Source organism: Monodelphis domestica, chromosome 5, assembly GCF_027887165.1.
Source record: "Monodelphis domestica isolate mMonDom1 chromosome 5, mMonDom1.pri, whole genome shotgun sequence".
In the NCBI taxonomy this organism is placed as follows: Eukaryota; Metazoa; Chordata; class Mammalia; order Didelphimorphia; family Didelphidae; genus Monodelphis; species Monodelphis domestica.
The window spans coordinates 249348186-249367895 of record NC_077231.1 but is presented as its reverse complement, the minus strand read 5'-3'; the positions used below and the strand labels follow the sequence as shown (position 1 = coordinate 249367895).

General features: G+C 37.7%; 1 protein-coding gene across 10 annotated transcripts in view; it reads left to right on the top strand.

The window, feature by feature from the left end:
• CCNY (cyclin Y) overlaps window positions 1–19710 on the top strand; it is a 306063-nt gene that overhangs the window by 260744 nt on the left and 25609 nt on the right. For all 10 annotated transcript variants that reach the window (XR_008912391.1, XM_007504712.3, XM_001365891.4 and 7 more), the window contains 3 exons: window positions 1616–1651; window positions 5634–5691; window positions 5795–5914. Coding sequence is in view for 9 of the 10 variants with exons in the window: in XM_007504712.3 (XP_007504774.1) it covers window positions 1616–1651; window positions 5634–5691; window positions 5795–5914 (214 nt within the window). In the remaining variant the exon portion in view is untranslated. The remainder of the gene's footprint in view (window positions 1–1615; window positions 1652–5633; window positions 5692–5794; window positions 5915–19710) is intronic.

Sequence of the window (19710 nt, the reverse complement as noted above, 5' to 3'; positions counted from 1 at the left end):
AATTGATTAATTTAGAGTATTTGGAGGATTTTTCATTTCCCTGTTTTACTGTTTGGAATTTTACTTGGTAGAGATTCAAATGAACTATCAATCATTGACACATGAGTTCATTTAGGTTATCTTTCTCCTAATGCCTGAAATTAGTGGCTTTGGAAGAAGAGTTTAGATTAAGAATAAGAACAATAGGAATAAGAACACCACCAGCCTAAGAGGGTGCTGCAGTCAAGGGAGCATGTGGGTAACTGAGATCTCTAGAGTGTGTCAGGGAAATGGAAGATTCTAAAACTAAACTTAACTCATTACAAAAATTTGCCTCGGTTTGGGACTTTCTAGTCTTAAAAAGGGTAAGGAAATTATTGTCTTTCTTTTCCTTCTCTTCTTTCCCATATTATAATGCATGACTCCTGATCTCAGGATTTTAGTCATATTGGAATGATATCATCTAAGACATTAGTACCATTTCTATAACTCTGAGGTTATGAATTCCCTTTCAAAAATGCTTCTATGGGATATTAATTTTCTTATTGTTCTGAGAAGCTTTATAACTCTCCTTTCTTTGAGCATTAGCTGATTGGGACTTTTAAAAAATGATTCCCAGGAATGGAACCTGTGAGGAAAGTTAGGTAAAAACTAGAGGTATTTAGAATTCTCAGTATACCTGAGATCACTAAACTTGCTGATTAAAAAAAAATTACAAAGTTCAGGCCATATTCCACACTTCTAAGGTTGATGTCCTGAAGGGTGACTACCATGATGACTCATAGAATGTTTTCTGATGATCCTGGCAAAGCTGGAATATTTGTTTGAATGGGCCATTGGCAAAAACCCAATGTGTTATTTCTTGTGAGCTCAAAACCAAACCAAACCAACCCAGGTGACTTGGATAGAGTATCCTCAAAATTTTCTTACCTAACCATTTTGGAAAATTTCCTGGCAAGATACTAGTTATATGTTTAGTAGCATTTCCCCAACTAACTGATGATACATGAAGGAATTGGTAAGAAAAAGTGATTGTTTTAAGGGAAAAAACTAGCAAACTACTGTGGATAAATTTACCTTTTTTCAGCCATTGTGATACAATTAAAAGTTTTAGGACAGTAGGTAATAGATTAAGAAACCCTTGAAAGTGTTCTGCTGTGGACTTGAAGTGACTTTTAAATATACAACGTGCCCACATTTTATCATTTCTAGTACTGATAGATGAAGAGAACCTTAGGGATTATCTAGTCTAGTCCCTTTGTTTTGCTAATGGAGAAACTAAGGTTGAGAGGTGACATGATTTGTCTGCAGTCTCATATTAAGTAGCTAGACTGGTATTGACACAAGCCCCTGACTTCCCACTCCATGCACTTTCCACCACACCTTACTAATGTCCAACAAAATTGGCACACACAGTGGTTTCTTTATAAACTCCGAGGGACAAATTCTAGCTTTGCAGAAAAAGATGATGTAAATATTGGCACTGGTCAAGGGAGAGTGAGAGGCATTATATTTTCAAACTACATTTTCTGGATCTGATTTCCAAATGAGGGAATGGTATTAGATGGTGTTTCTTTCTTTGTTGAGTCCTCGATTTTGAAAAATAAAAGACTAACTCTTGTGTTTTGCTTTACAGTGTAGCACTTGCAATATATTATCACATCAAAAACAGGTATGTAGATAAATAACACATTTCTTTTCCAAGATATTAAAAATCATTTTTGTTCTTTTTCCTTACGCAGACTATAGAACTTATTACCTTTAAATTACATTTTCTTAGGATGTCTAAATTTGCTTGGTGATTCCCTCTGCCCTCCCAGCATGCATGCAGGTCCTTCCAGCCTGGATAGAATACACATATATAATAAGAAAAAAACAAGATGCTAACATGAAGTCAGCCAGATGTCTTGCAGGGTTGCCGTCCTTTAGAGTTCAAAGTAGATGCCTCTGATTATTCTCATTAGATAGAATTAAAAATCCTCAGACTATGGAACTTGATGAAAAAATTTCACTAAGCATTTTGCACTAACAGGAAAATAAGGAGTCTAAAGTAACTTTAAGTACAGTTTACATGTAGTCCAAAACTGCTTATTCTGAGGGATACCAAATTTGGAAATTGATTTTGAGTGAATATTCCATGCATTGAAGTGTTTCTGTTTTGTAATCACAAGCCATGTATGAGTCCACATGGAACTAGAAAATGTGTTATTTTAAAAAATCACAAAATATAGGACATCTTAGTATTGTCTCATTAACAGAATAAAACATAAATGAAAATCAAAACCTTGTCTTGCTGCTTATTTTTGTAAAGCTTCCTCAACTTTCCCAATCTTATCCAGATTTACCACTTAAATCTCCAAGGGCAGTGCAGCATTATTGGTGACACAATCAGGTGCCTGGCTCCAAAAATGACTTTGCAGCAAAGTTTCCAAGCATTTTCTTTGAGCTTTGCAATAACATGCTACATTTGGCAGTGGTTAGGCAAGGCAACAAGCATTTATCAAGAACGATGCGCCAAGTACTGTGCTTTGCATTTATTGATGAGATGAGTATAATGGTGAACATCTGGTGCAAACATCAATGAGAAGACAGGCAAGATTATATTAATATGTGTGATTAATCTGAGCATTGTGACCCATGGGTCTGTTGGGGAAGAGGTGGCTTCTCTTTCTGACCCAGTTTCTGCTTGATAAATTATGCTAGATGAAAACTTCGAGCTTGTGACAGGTCTATTTGCTTGATAGAGAGAATGCTGTTTAAGTGGACTATACATCCATGAAGGGAGGTGAAAGGGACAAGTTGAGTTCAGGGTATATGAGCTTCAGAAAAGGTTCATTTCCTTCTATAAGAGTCATTGAGCTAGCTTCTCAAGCTCCATCTAGATTTCTTTTGGGACCTTCTTCTTCCATCTTTCAGTTCTATGAACCTCAGACCATTTTATACTTTTGGAAGGTTTTCACTTTTCAAAGAAAAAAGAAAAAGATTTTGTTGAATTGCCCAAGAAAAATCAATGCTGAGCTGCTAGATTATGCCACTCAGATGTCACCCAGAAAATAAATTTAAGGGTGTCATTAGTTGGTTAAGAAGTCTGTTGGTAGCTAGGTAGCAACAGTGGATAGAGTGCCAGACCTGGAATTGGGAGGACCTGTATTCAAATGTGACCTCAGATACTTCCTAACTGTGTTACCTGGGCAAACCATTTAACCCTAATTGCCTACACCTTGCCATTCTTTCTATTTTAGAATGGATACTAAGGCAGGTAAAAGTTTTTTAAAAATATGTTGGTGCTCCAGAGAGCACCAGCTCTTTATTTGTTCTGCTGCAGGGGTACTGCTACTTATCTGAAATGTTTTAAAATCAAGCTTGCAATTGCTTGGATTCGCAGTGGCAAAAACAAAATGGTAGTAGATGACTCTACTTGAAAGATGATCTGGTCCATGCCTGGGCCAAAAGTCACTGGATGGACTCCCCATTTGAGGAGCAGGACTTTAAATCTTATTTCTGGTCTGCCAAATATCTATATTTATTAGGCATTTAATAAATGCTTAATAATAATAGCATTTATATTAATGTTTTAAGTTTTGCAAAATGCTTTATACATATCTTATTTGATTAATTAAATTGAATTCCTAAGGAATTCCTGTTTTTTAAATATAAGGTATTACATCTGAACATTATGTTTCTCCATCCTCTTTCTTCCTTTATTCTTTAATCATACATTTTATTGAGAGGAAATTTTCTGTTTACCCATAAACATATACACATTGTGTAAAACCTTGAATAGAAAGAACATTGTCTCTCACATCAGAGGACCTGGGTCCAAATCTCACCTCTAATGTGCTATATTGGGAAAGTCATTTAACAGCTTTGGGCCACAGTTTCCTCATCAATGAAATTGGATTAGATGGATTAGATGAGCTCTGATGCCCTCTTCTCAGGTCTAGGTCTATGATTCTGTCATCCACTGACTAACAATGTTTAAGGTTCTCTTACATGTGAGGAATTATATGCAAAGAATCTCACTGGACAGCTCTAAGCCAGAAACAAAAGAATATTTGACCTCAAGGAATTTATAATCTAATGAATGAATACCTTCTCTAGTTTTTCTTACCAAAAATATTTTGGAAGAATAGGACATAGAAGTTCCATAGTGCTAACTTAAAGGATTCTACAGACATGCCTCACCTAAGAGATTGATGGGTTCAATGAAAACAAGATCAAATATTATTCCAGGGGACAGTTAGCTCAATGAGGAGACAATATCATAAAAGTTAACACACAGGCAATGGGATTGGCTGAGTAGGGAAAGCTTTTTCTAATGTTAAGGTGTGGGGCAAACAACTTTATCGCAAAATACAGCTGCTTTAGGAAGCATTCTGGGGGAGGTTTTGCTATCTGTGTTTTGGGGGCTGATAAGAAGCTTAATATCTTAGAAGTTACCCAGGCACTATTTCATCAGTTAATTTAAGCATGTTATGCATGTAATCTTGTTTGGTATAAAAACAGACTAAGGTTAAAATCTGAATGATTTCACTAGCTAAATTGAATGTGGAAATCACAAATGAATCCCTCAGAGGCATTTGCTGTTCGTAGCCTATGATTTCTTTCCCACCAATGACATTTTCTCAATAGTTTTAGCATATACCCTAGTCAGTGTCCTTTCAGGAGCACCTTGGGACTCTCTTTAAAGTGGAAAGATTGCAAGAAGAGTTTCCTTCCTTGGGATATATACATATGCACACACACAATACATATGTGCTCATATATTTTATATCTACATTTACATATATGTGCACATATAATACAGATGTGTGTACAAAGAGAAAATACACACATGTACTGTCTTTTATACATTATATATATGTATATATTTATGTGTGTGTACAGGTATCCCTTCTACATTACAACTTTCCCCATCACAGTTTTGATATATTGCGGGTTGGCATAAGAAATTAAATGAGAATTTTGGGGGAGTTTTGAAGAAGCTGCAGACAACACCCAAAAGGCAGCAGACAACACTGAAAAAGTTTAGAAAGTCAGAAATACATAAAATATATGTATAGTAGTATGTAATATCAACATTTTTATATTTTAATTTGATATATGTATAATTTCTTTTACTTATAAATATCCCATAAAAGAAGAAGAAAAAAAATCAGACTTCTCTGATACAAAGGGATGGCTGAAAATTTTTATACAGATTTTCCAAATAAAGAATATGGAAGAGATACCTACTTATGTGTGTATGGGTACATAGGTAAAGATATAGATTTGTGTCCACATATATACTCGCCCTATACTCATATTTATATGTATCCATATACACAAGTAGAAAACTTCAAAAACAGATCCCAATAACATTCTACACACATCAAGAAAACCAAAGGCTCAAGTTTTCTACTTAGTACAATTTATGAAGTAGGAATCTTTGCATTTGCTCTCATGGATTTCTAAAATAAAAATGATTTCACTGTCGCATAGAAATAAAGGAGGCTTTTGATTGGTAATTGATGGCATTTCTTCAAGCCTCATATTTCATCAGTGCCATCTCTTTTTGAAATACTTTCAAATCAAAGTGTATTTTTGATTATTTATTTTCTGAATTGCACATGTTCTTAGAGGTGGTAAATCCTACATTTTTTTTTCTTCCTCAGGGACACAGATGGAAGGATGCTCTTAGATATTTTTGATGAAAATCTTCACCCCCTTTCGGTAATCTTCCCTTTCCCCACCTTGTTTTATGAGATAGATCTTCATTATTTCTCTGCTTTTTGGGCTTGAAGGTGAGTCACCTGAAAATGATTTCCTTCTGCAGAAATCCGAAGTGCCACCAGACTATGACAAACACAACCCAGAACAAAAACAGATTTACCGGTTTGTTCGGACGCTGTTCAGTGCCGCCCAGCTGACTGCTGAGTGTGCCATTGTGACTCTGGTGAGTACCTACAGGGGCATTGCCAAGACTTCTGTTGAGGCATTGGAGCATGTACTCTTCAGAAGTCAGGAGTTACAGATTTTAATCCTGGCTTACTTTCCAAGTAGCACTGTGACTTTTTTGGGGTATTGGTCATGGAATATTGGTACAATGAATGCATTAGACCATTTTTTCCTGTTTTGTTTGCAATTTGTTATAAAGAACATTATTGATAAGATGAAAAAAAAACCTAAAAGAAATTCTCAGAGCATCATAAGGCATTAGGTGATCTCTGAGGCCCCTTCCCACTCTAAAACTATGGTCCCAAGATGAGGTGAAGCCTTTGCAGGAAAAAGGCTCCATGATTCTTGCCACACTCTGGTTTCTGATGGCTTAATGGGTATGCTTGCTTTTTTTAGGCGATAATAACAATCATAATACCAGCTAACATTTTTGTAGCACTTACTATGTGCTGGGCTCTGTATTAAGTTTTTTACAATCTCACTTGAACTTCACAACAATCTTGAGGGTAGGTGATATTATTATCTTCATTTTACAGATGAGGAAACTGAGGCAAATAGCGGTTAAGTGACTTGCGTAGGGTTCCTTACCCAGCTAATAAAAGTCTGATGCTCCATTTGAATTCAAATCTTCCTGATCCCAGGCCCCAATGGTCTATCTACTCCTCCATCAGCTTCCCCCTTTTGCATAGTGCTGACATTTATATAGTGCTTTAAGACTTGTAAAGTATCTATAGTGATACCTCATTTCTTTTGAGCTAAGTAATCTAAATTTAATAATTTCTTATTTTTGAGACACTTAAGTCATTGAAATTTTTTTAATTTTTAATTTAACATTTATAAAGCCCTTCTTATTAGGTTCAATTCTAAGACAAAAGGGTGGCAAGGGCTAGGCAGTTGGGGTTAAGTGTCTTGCCCAAGGTCACACAACTGGGAATTGTCTGAGGCCATATTTGAACACAGGTTTTCCCAAGTCCAGGCTCAATGATCCCAAGTGCCCCATTCTTGAACTTTTTAGACTTTATTTGGGAAATAAAATTGAGCAGATATGATGTATTATCTTTTACTTCTTTGATATGAGTAACAGAAAGGAGAAATTAATTTTGCTTCTGGTAGGTCTGTTCAGAAACCTAAACTCCGACTTTGTGAATTAGAGAATATTATTTTCTCTCTGTGCCCTCCATAAAGAAAAGGCATAAGAATTGAGATCTATTCTGTAACTTAATGAAAATATATTTTACTTTCCTGTCTCTTCTGTTCTCTGTTTCCCCTTTGACTTTCACCATCAAGAGGGCAACACGACAGAGGTTTAGTTTGCGTGTGTGGAACATTATGGATAGGGTCATCAGTGGTCCAATTCTAGCTGTCCTGTTGTTTAAATGTAAGCTGGAATGAGTTGGAAGTTTGTGTTTTATGATCTGATTGTCAGTGGAGAGCAGCCATCTCTCAGCACAGCCCAGGAAATGGAGCTAGAGCCAGCTTCCCGCTCTTCCCCCGCCCCCCAGCTAGGATGGAGGCTGCAGTGTGACCCCAGGGCTGCCTCTTGCTGTCTAGGAGGACTGCCAGGCTGAAATGGACTTTTGAGCAAGACATTGTACTATTCTTCTTCTCTCTTTATGCCCTCCAGAATTAAAAGCAGCCATCAACGTTGAGATCTGGGATCTCTCTTGATGGAGATACATTTGCCTTCTGCTTTTCCCTTGAGTATAATCTTGGCACCTTGGCATGCTTGCCCACTGTAAGATAGGAGAGAAGAGAAGGGGAGAGGTGGAAAGGCAGCAGCAACCACCGATGCTGAAAGATCAGATTGTAACCTTCATGCCTTGTGCAGAAATCTAGTTTTCTGGCCAAATGCAAGACCTGAAAACCCTTGATGTTAAAGTTAAACCAAAGAGGATATGCTGTAGCTGATAAATCTGTGATGAAAAATAAGCTGCATTTAATTTTTACATATTATACAATGAAGGAGCTAGAATTCATTATGGTTGGCATGATGATGATGATTTGATGACAGATAACTACACTGAGTCAGTTAAAGTTGTAGTAGTATAAGCCTGTGGTTTTTTTTTTTTTTTTCCAGCTCAGCTCCACAATTCACTGGCTGTGTGACTATTTTTTTTAACCCTTGCTTTATGCCTTAGTATCAATTCTAAGGCAGAAAAGCAGTAAAAACTGGGCATTCAGGGTTAATTGACTTGCCCAGGGTCCCACAGCTAGGAAGTGACATAGTTAGACCAGTTTTGAAACCAGGTGCTCCTGACTCCAGGCTTGGCACTCTATCACTGAGCCACCTAGCTGTGTGACTTTAGACAGGTGTATAGTTAGGGTATCTAGCTCAGTGCCTGGTTTCTCTTAACTATTCAATAAATAAGTGGGGTTTGACAGATACCTTATCTAAACCTGCTGTTAAAGTAGACATCAGGACTTGGGGAAGTAGTTCTGGCTTTGGGGTATTAGACGGTAATAATAAGTAGCATAGATAGATTAGAATAGACATAGAAGGTAAGTGACTGGCATGGGCCAGGGTGGTACCACGCGATCAACAGGAAATGGAGGATTTGTGACAGAGGCTGGCACTAGAGAACAAGTGCCAGGCTGAAGAGTATGTGAAATTGATCACCTCGATGGGGGGAGGGGCCCCAGGAGTTGAATCAGGAGGAGGAGAAGACTCAGGCTGGGAGAGCAGTGAGGGTTCTCTCGGTCTTGAGAAGCCTTAGAGAGAAGTTGGGGAAAAGACTTTCTCCTGAGGGTTACCCATTTTTCCTGCTGGTGACTGGAAATCTTTCCCCCCCAACACTCCCCAATTGACGGGACCTCTGAAGAGAAACCTGAGTAGACTTTACCTTAGCTCCTGTTGCCCAGGGGTGAGTCAACCTGACTTTTCTCTCAGGGGCTCAGGCTGCCAAGGCCTGAGTTCCCCCCAAACTTGAGGAGGGAGGGGAAAGGGTTTAGATACAGATAGGGACCCCCTTTTCCCATATTCCTTTTCCCATTCTTTCCTGCCCATTATTTCCTTTTGTATTACCTGATAGAGTTGACATTAAAAGTTATCTGTTCCCCAAGCTGAGTGTTATTGAACAGATCAAGGGGAGACCCTTTGGTTTCAAGTAGTGGAGGGGGGGACAAGAGGGACAAGAACAAATCTGGGAGAGCGGCTTTAGCTAAGGAGGGAAGGCAGAAGGGGGAAAATCTTCAAATCCCCTCTCTCTCTAAGCCAACTTATTACATCTGCTGTCTCCCATGAACCCTGCTTTGTGGAAGGAGGGGTCTCCTCTCTTTCTCCCTCTCCATACTGAAAGTCTAAGCTTCCCTTGGGGTACAAATTCCCATCTTTTTTCTTTTTTTAATACAGTGTTTTCTTTTATTGATTTTATAGCTTTTATATATATATATATATTTATATTTATAGCTTTAGCATGATATTTTGATTCCCAAGTCTTGTTTTTGCCATTAGAAGTTCCCATCTAGATGCCTATTATTCAATGCAATTTTAGCAAAAAACATTCAGCATATATAGCTAATCTCATGTTTCATTCCAGCTCTTCCTTAATCTAACAGGATGATGTTGTATGAGTTACTTCCCCCTCCCTCCCCCCACCTCCATCTCAGTTTTTTTGACCTGTACAATGAGTGAGTTAGACAAGGCAATGATTGTTGACATATATTTAGTTTTATGTTTGTACAAAACTGTTAGCTTGTTGTTTCCCTCATTACACTTGAGCTCCTTGAGGAGATTTGTCTTTTCCCTTGTCCTTTTTGCCTGGAATACTCTTCCCTCCTCTGCTCTGGCTAGTGACTTTCTAACTAACTAGTGACCAACTAAAATTCCATCTCCAACAGAAAGGCTTTCCTGATGCCTCTTCATTCTCTTGATAATTTCGTATTTATCCTCACCTTGTATGTATTTGTTGGCATATTAGCTCTCCCATTTATCCTCACTTTGTATATATTTGTTAGCATATAGGCTCTCCCATTAAATTGTAAGCTCCTTGAGGACAGGAACTATCTTTTGTCTCTTTGTGTCCCCCAGCACTTAATGTAGTACCTGGCACATAGGTAGGTGCTTATTAATACAGGCAGTATTTATTGAAGAAAATGGAATTTCTTTGCATCTCCAGAACTTAACACCATTCCTGGCACATAGAAGGTGCTTGTTCTTTGTGCATTATTTAGTGATCTTGTTACCCATTTTACAGTTGAGGAAACTAAGTCTTGGAGAGCTGTGTCTTGTCTGTGGTTACACAACTAGGTAGTTAGTTAACCAGTAATTATCAGATGATACTGGAACCCAGATCTCTTCTTTATTCCAAGTCTAGAGTTCTTTTTACCACACCGCATGGCCTCCGGATATTGTCTCAAATCTCTTTTATCTCTTAATTCATTGACTTAAGATGCTCTAAGAAATCAGGCCAAGAGTACTGGGGAGAGGGCAGCTAGAGAGCTTAGGCAGGCCTGGAGATAGGAGGTCCTGGGTTCAAATCTAGCCTCAGACACTTCCTACCTGTGTGACCCCCTATGCAAGTCATTTAACTCCCATTGCCTAGTCCTTGGGGCTCTTTTTTTTTTTGCCTTAGAACCAATATTTAATATTGATTCCAAGACAGAAGGTAGGGGATTTTTTTTTTTTTTAAGGAAAGAGTGCTGGGAATGAAATTTATATAGCACCTGCTGTGTGCTAGACACTGTGTTAAGCAATTTGAAAACATTTCATTTGATCCCTACAAAAATCCTGGGAGTCAGCCTTTGCAGGAAGTGGAAAATGCGGCAACAGAGATTAAGTGACCAGCCCAGTCACACAATTGGTACAAGTGCTGCAGCCAGAGGTCAGCCAGGGGGCTTCCTGCCTCTGGGCTCAGTGCTCTGTCCACTCTGCTACCAATCTCCCTTTGGCTGCCAAAATGAGTTGCATTTGTTTCCCATAATTCTCTGTCTTGAAAGCTACACAGTCAATGATCTATTAAATAATTTGGAACTTTGATGGGAGAAATAACTAAGACTTGACTTCCCATGCATAACAACATTAGTGCTGGCTGGATTGGCCAGAATCTTCCAGCCTGCCTTCCTGTTCAGATTATATACCCCCTACAAATAAGCAGACATTAACATTAAAACTAGCATTCCTGACTTGCTCTTTGTTTTTGGCCCCAGGCAACTTCCACACACACACATATACTCAGAGTCATCATAACTGTTGGTAGAAATTCCTAAGAATCTGGTTTCTTTTCAAACAAATGGACTCTGAGGGGCTTTGTTGCTTTCCTCCCCGATGTGACTCTGTAGTGAATCAAAGGATTTTAGATCTGGAAGAAGACCCTTCGTATCCCAGTGTTCAGTACAGGGATAATCATAGCACCACTTTCCAGGGTTGTCATGATTCTCAAATGAGATAATGTTTGTAAATGTTTACTTAGCCCAGTACCTGACATATTTAGGGACCATACAAATGCTAGCTATCATTATTATTAGGGCAATTAATGGCTAGAATGCCCAGGATTGAGTCAGGAAGATACGAGTTCAAATCCCCCTTCTGACACTTACTACTTATGGGCAAATCACTTGATCCTGTTTGCCTCAGTTTCCTCATCTGTAAAATGAACTGGAGCAGGAAATGGCAAATTACTCTAGTATCTTTGCCAAGAAAACTCCAAATGGGATCACCAAGAGTTGGACAGGTCTGAAACAAGTGACCAACAATCAGCATTTATTATTTAGAATTTGCAGTTGGATCTTCTGATTCCCAGAACAGTGTTTGTATCAAAGCAAGCCACCTTCCTCTCCAGAATGCACCATGCCATTTGAGTAGCACTGCATCCCCCCAAGAGAAAAACTAGTTTTTGGAGCTAATATGATAAATGGCTTAAGAATTCTTATCCTTTTGCAATGTCTCCATTTGGCTGTTAAAGCTGCAAATTTAGTCATTTTAATGAAAAACATAATTTTTTTTACATTGCTATAAATCCTTGACTTGGATAAGTACCAGGTTATTAATACCTGGGAAAACTGAGTCTATTTTTTATGTGCCCTTTTCTTCAAAGTAAAAAAAAAAATAGAGGTCTAGAATAACTTCCAAAGAATGTCTGGTTTAGCAAATAGATGGCACAAGGAAAATAGTTGGAAGAGCATTTTATCAGTACATTTTTTAAAAAATAAAAGTCCTAAGAATTTTAAAATTATTTTTACCTTAGTTTTGGCTTTGCCGTTGTTCGTATCGGTTATTTCAAAATCTCTTCTCCTACTTGCTGGGTGCTTGGTTTATACCTGAAACACCAATTGTGTCATTGAGTAACAACTATTCATGGATTGCAATTTTTTTCGTTGCTCAGATGTTCAGAAGAGGAAATTGTGCTGATCACAAATTGGAATTTTAACCTTTAAGTAATCAGTTAGCACTTAGCCTGTATCTCATGAGTTTTCTGAATGTTTCTTTTAAAGCTTTCATTTATCCCAACTTGTTCTGAATGAATATTTATTAATTTGTGGGAAGGCCTTTATTGAGTGCTTCTTCCTCAATGCCAGGGAACTGTGCCAAGTGATGAAGATTGGAATCTAATCAGATAAGATAGTTGGTCCTTGCCCATGGCTACTTCCATGGCTTTCTCTTCTTGTCCCCCTTATAGTGTCCTTGATCTTTTTGCTCGTCCTTAAAGAAAATGTTCACTTAATCTCTCTGTTCATTTATTTGTTTTTGAAACCGTAACCTTTAGCCATATCTGTTTTCTAATACAAATTTGGAAAGGATAGCAAGGCGGTACCATAAATAACACACTGGGTCTGGAGTCAGAAAGACTTGAGTTTATATCCACCTTCAGATCCTGGGTGACCCTGGGCAAGTTGCTTTATCCCTGTTTATGTCAGTTTCCTCAGCTGAAAAATGGGAATAATAATAGCTCCTATTTCCCAGGGTTGTTGTAAGGATCAAATATTTGCAAAGTACTTTGCATTGTACCTGATACATAGTAGATTCTTAATTCGATTAATAATTAATTTATTTATGCAATTATTAATTGATTAAAATAATCTTAATTAGATTAAAATAATTTGTTTCATTCTGTCCATCCTAATGTAAATTGAAGTATACTCATTTTTTTAAAAAAACCTTTAACTTCTGTCTTAGAATCAATACTGTGTTTTGGTTCCAAAACAGAAGAGTGGTAAAGGTTAGGCAATGGGAGTTAAGTAAGTGACAGGTCACATAGCTTGGCAGTATCTGAGGCCAGATTTGAACTCCCGTCTCTAGGTTTGGTTTTCAGTTCACTGAACCATCTAGCTGCTCCTTTCTTGTGTTTTTGATGATGATAGACTATGCTATTGATTCCCCAGAGGTAAAGATAAAGAAGTAAGAAAAGAGTTTGCCATTTTTCCTGCTTTTTATCTCTTGGGAAAGGGGAGTGAGGCTATGTCATATGCAAGTGGCCAGATCCAGGGCTTTCCCTGTAGAATAATGCTTTTGCTCATGGTGGGTACTTAAATAACATTGGCTTTATTGGAATGAATTCAATCTTGCTGACTTAAGAATAACATTTCTTTTCTAAATTAATTGTGGGGCTTGGAAGACCTTAAAAGTCTCTAGCAATTTAGTTTAGAAATGCTTTTGGATATGTTGTCTCATTTGATTAGCCCAGCCATCCTGAGAGGTGGGCAAAGGACATTAGGCTGATTTTTTACAAATGAGAAAACTCAGGTTCGGAATTTAAAGTCCCTGGCTGGTGAGGTACACAATTTTTCTTCCTATTGTTTAGATAAGAAGAATATAGTTAATATAAAGAATATAAGATAAGGAGACAAAGAGTTTTGAGGAAAATGACAAGGAATTCACATAGTGTTGCCATTAATCTTAAAGAATGAAGTCTTGTGGGAAATACAGTGAGCCATTGGATGAAGAGAAGCGGCAAGACCCTAGTGGAGTCATTTGTACAAGAGTGGGTTGGAGCTGAAGTTGGGGAGCTGGCCATTCATGGCCTGATTCTGATGCTTTTTAGCTGAGTGACTGTGGGAAACCCACCTACTTCTCTGAACTTTAGTTTCCTGGTCTATAAATTGAAAGGATGTATAAAAAATGCCCTATAACCTTTAAGAGAATTTATAGAAATGACAGAATCTATATGAATGGAAGTTACAGCTCTAGTGTTCACCAAATAATGATTTTGATGGAATCTGAGCTGATTTGGGGAAATAAAAAAGATTGTAAATAAAGCTTTCAGGAGGTAGAATTGTCCAACATTTCCTATATTCGATTAAGATCATTAGAAATAGACTGTGAATAGTTCATTTTGGCAAATTAAGTTTGAATAAACCAACAACACCTCCACCTTTCCCCCTTTTGCCACATGACAGCTATTTCTCTAAATTCATTTAATTTGATCAAGCTGGGATTGTGGCTGCCTTTCTGATTTGTAGCTGCCCTTTTTTTTTTTAACGCCCCCACCTTCCATCTTAGAATTGATACTAAGTACTGGTTCCAAAACAAAAGAGTAGCTGAAAGGGCTGGGCAATTGGAATTAAATGACTTGCCCAGGTTCATTCAGCTAGAAAGTGTGTGAGGTCAGATTTGAACCCAATCCTGGTTCTTGCCTGTGATTTGTATTTTCTCTCTCTCTTTTTTTTTTCATCATTTTATTGTCATGCAAAGTACATTCCCATATTGGTCATTGTGATAAGAACAAACTCATACATAACCATAATAAAACCAAAGATACACTGATGTGAAAGACGATTCCAACAGTTCTTCCTATGGAGGTGGACAGAATTCCCCATCATAAGTCTTTCAGGATTGTCCCCATTCATTGCATTGCTGAGAGTAGCCGAGGTTTTACAGGTTGATTTGTATCTTCTTAACTCTGTACCTTTAATTTTCAGATCCCAGGCAGGTTGGATAAGCAGCTAGGTTGAGGAACAATGAGGATTAGATTTGTTTCCTAATGTCACTTGAAAATGTTCTTTCTTAAAAAGTTCTTTCCACTATATTACACCATCTCCTAAAGTTTCTATTATATTTTTTAGAAATTTCATATTGGTATTAGATGACATTCTCAAGACTAAATGTTGGCACATTTTCATTTATAATCCTAATAGCTTATCTGGTGGCTCTATAGTATGAGATTCTCCACTTTTTGCTGAATGAGGTTTAGAGTCCAGTCTATTCATAGTTCACTGTCAGAATAATAGCAGGGATTTCATTTCCTACTACTGAAAGAGATGTCTTACCTGATTAATTCGTATGTGCAGAAATGCCACTCTGGTAAAATCTTAGCAGTGAGCATATATGTCCCTGATAGCCACTTTGTAATCTATGTTAGTCTGTTCTAGGTACTGGACGTAAGAGTCAGAACTTCCATTGACATTAAATAGAAAAGGCTCAACAGGTCAGTTGGCTCCAGTTTATTCCTCTACAAAACTGGGGTTAAAAAACACCTTTCTCATAGTACTCTTGTTAGAATTAAATGAAACAATGTCTATAAAGTGCTTTGTAAACCTGATTTTGCAAATAAGTTAATGTAATTAGTGAGCATATTTAATAATTCTATTAATGTTCAGTTTGAAAGGCTGTGGGGATCTTGGGTAGGAAGAGCCCATGTTTCAGTCTCAGCTCTGCCACCGCCTGGTTATGTGACTTTGAACATCCACTTGACCACATTGGGATTTTGTTCCCCATTGTAAAAAGATTGATGCAAACTCTTTGTTGTGATTTCATGGAATGGAAATCCTGGTGTGAATAACTCCCTCCAGTTAGGCAGATTGGCAGCTTATCCTTAAATTGTTGAATCTTAGGTCATATATCTCATTCAGAGTTCCCAGAACTAGTTTTTGTGAGAAGCAAAACTTGAACTTGAACTCCAGTCTTTGTGCATCTGGGTTGGTTCAAATGCTGCCTCTACAGCTCTGAAATTCTTTGGTTTTCTGAATCTTTTCTTTTTTAAACCTGAGAGGAAAAAGGCCCCTCTGTTAACAACACTTTTGTTTTGCTGTATCCCAAAATCCTTTGTCATTCATTAGTCTTCCAGTTGTCATGATTCATTTTCTCTGCCTCAAAAGTCATTTGCCTGCTTGGTACCCTAAATTGGAATATATATGTCTGCATCCTGAGAATTTGTCTGAAAATGTGGAATCAGCAGCCTTTACCAGACTAGAGAGGGACCTGTTTGTTTCTGTGTACCTCTAAAGTTTGCCTGTGTTATTTTGAAAGGCAGGGGACTCTGGTTGGTATGCCATTCTGGTAGCTGAAAAAGGCTGCCCTTGTTGAAAGTCCAGTGCTCCTGGGCTGACTCTCACCAACACCCTGGAATGCCTTCATCTTGCTTCTCCATATTGGAGAAGTTCCCAATTCCTAGCTGTCAGTAATATTGAATATTCATATCCTCTTCTAGGAGGTTTCTCTGGTAAGATATCTCAGAACTCCTTTGCTGTTTCTAATCTAATCATGTTCCCGGTATGGTACACACCAGAAGAGAAGAGGGTGATAAATTACTGTGGGACCATGACTAGTAAATCTAAATAGGTACAGTCTCAGTCTACTCTTTGGGATCATGAATTTTTCCTTATTATGTAGAATCATAGATTCTGAGCTGGGAGGGACCTTGAAGACATTTTATTCCAATCCCTTCATATTTTACTTGGAAGTGAAACTGAGTCCTAGGGAGGTCATGACTTGCTGGAGATCACACAGGTGCTAAGTACTAGAGGTATTCTTTGAACCCATATCTGATTATCCTACACCAGTGATGGCAAACCTTTTAGAGACCGAGTGCTCAAACTGCACCCTCATGCCACATGTGAGCCCTGCCACCTTACCCCAGACAGGGCAGGGAGGAAATGCTTCCATTGGACTACTGGGCAGAGGGGAGCAGGTGAAGTGAAAAAAATGTCCTCAGGCATGGTGAAGAGGGAGATATCTTGTTCTTTCCTGTTCTTTCCATTACTATACAGCATGCCCTAAAGTTTCTAGTTTTTTAGGACATCCACATTGATATTATTGTTGTTTATTCATTTTCCAAGAGGACCAGTGACATCATAAAGTGAAGTTTTGACTTGTGCATAGACTGAATTTAAGTGAGGCAGAGTGAACAAAGATGTCAGCCTCACTCTTTCTTCCAGAGTAATCCAAGACCAGTGGCAAGGCAAAAGTCATATTGATACTAGATAACATACTCAAGATTGCCCACGCTAAATTTTGGCACATTTTTATTTATAATTTTTAATTGATTTCAAAACTGTATCTTATTTGGTGAAACCATAGTATTGAGCACTCAACAGTTAACCAAGATTGAATGGTTTCTATTTTCTGTAAATGGTCCATTTATTTCAAGAAGCATTTCTGAAACAGATGATTTTAATAGAGCTTCTGTTTTGAATTCAACTTCCATGATGAGGAAGCAATCTGGTACCATGAAAAGTATGCTGCATTTGGAGATGGAGGACCTGGGTTCAAATCTCCAATCTCCTTTTGCTGACCTATGTTTAGCCTGGAATGTTTAGCCTGGATGTTTAGCCTGGAACATACTCAGAGGACTATGTGTATCACCAGAAACAAGTCCTTTAGCCTCTCTGACTTCCATTCCATTTCTGGAAAACATAGGATTTGAACTACATGATCTGCAAGACTTTTTCAGGTTTAAGTTTGTGAAATTATGTGAAAGAGGGATTCCACTGTTCCACTTAACCTCACAGGAAAGAAACCAATAATAATGGGTAAAAATTTCAGAGATGCACATTTATAATTTTTATATTTTTTATTCATGCTTTATGGGGAAAATCCTAGCATTTAGAGCCAGAGTGGAATGAGTTTTCTCCAGGTCAATGGCTTCTGCCTCCTGGAAGGTCTTTGAGCAGAGGCTGAATGACCACTCTACAATGTATGATTTACAAATAATAATTAAGTACAAAATGAAATTTTTAAATGTAGAAAAAAAGTATAAGCACAGAGCTTTATGAGTGTTAAGGGGTGATAGAGAAGACTTTCTGGATGAGAGGATATTTGAGTTGGAATTTAAACTAAGAGTAGAATTCATCAGGCATATGCAGGGGAAAAAATACATTTCCAACACAGGAAGCAGCTTTGAGGCCAGTCTAATAAGATGAAACTTAAGGGATGAAACTAATAAGATATGTGAAGTATATTTAAATTTAAAGAATCAACTTTACATAGTAAAATTAGAAGAAGAAGGTATGGCTAGATGCAATTTGAGAAAGATCTTAAGATTTTAGTGGACTATAACTACAGTATGATATTATGGGCCCTCCTAGATTCTGTGTCCAGAACAATGAAATGACAGTCCTTGTATACATTTTTTTTCTGCTCTAATCCCACAATATCTGGAATATTAAGCTGAATTTTGGGCATCACATTTCAGAGAGGACATTTACAAGATAAAAAAGAGTAGCAAGCGTGATGGGGGAGCCTTGAAATCAAGCCCATAAAAGCATGAGTTGAAGACACTGAGTGTGTTTCACCTGGAAAAGGAAAGACATGGGAGAGGAATGATTGCTGTCTTCAAATAATTAAAGAATCATTCTGTAGAAAAGATATTTGGTCTGCTTTTCTTGGCCTTAGGGGACAGAGCTAAAAATTATAGAGGGCAGAAATTAGAAGAGGTTTAGACTCAAATGGAGGAACTTCCTAATCATACTACCATCCACAAGTAGTAGTAGCCTTCAGAGCTTACAGGTCCTAATGGAACTTAGGAGATATCCTCAAGGAAGGGACATCTTTCAGTCTTGACTACTTGTGAAAAATGATGTACATTCCCCAGCGAAACTAACTGGCCCCCGAGGTCCCAACTCTGAGATTATTTGTTTCTGTGTACATTAGTGCAAATCAGAATTATAAACCCAAATAGTATGCTGCTAAAAGTCAAATCTATGTTATGGATTGGTTTAGAGATCATCCTATCAATCTCATTTTTTATGATACTTGCCTTTTTTTCTATATAATCAATTTCATTTTTCTACATGATCTCATTTTCTCTTTGTAATCAACAAGCACTTATTAAGAAATTTATGCTTTTAATAAAGTCCCAGTGACCTGTTTATTTCAAGAAATAGTCATTTTAGCCAAAATACCACTTAAATTTTTGATATTGCTTCCATTCTGCCCCCACTTTTGCCTTAGCCCAAGATCACTTAAACAAATATGAACCATATACTTTTCTAGGTCTGGAGGGTCCATGGGATGCACTTATTATTGGGAATATCCAGTTCCTTTAACTAAGTGATTTCATTATTGAAGATACCTCCAAAGAAGTCACAGATGAAAATAAAAATGCCCAAATTTTCATAGCAGCACTTGGGTGACAAAAAAGCAGAGCAAAGTGAGGGGCCTTTTGATTTTTGAACTGCTCAATGAAATGAAATTTTATCGCACAGTAAGAAAGGTAGAATATGAAGAACTTAGAAAAAAATGGAGTGCACAGAGACTTATACACTGTAGTACAATAGACTGTAATGAACTTCTCCATTAGTGGCAATGCAGTGATCATCAACAACCCAAAGGGATCTATGAGAAAGAACACTATCCATATTCATAGGAAAAACTATGGGAGTAGAAATACAGAAGAAGAACAACTGCTTGATTACATGGATCGAGGGGGATATGATTGGGGATGTAGACTAAATGAACATCCTAGTGCAAACATCAACAGCATGGAAATAGGATCTGATCAAGGACACATTAATACCCAGTGGAATTGCATGTCAGCTATGGGAAGGGTGGGGAGAGGGGAGGGGGGAATAGAATATGATTTTTGTAACCAAGGAATAATGTTTGAAATTGACCAAATAAAATTTAAAAGAAAAGAAAATAAA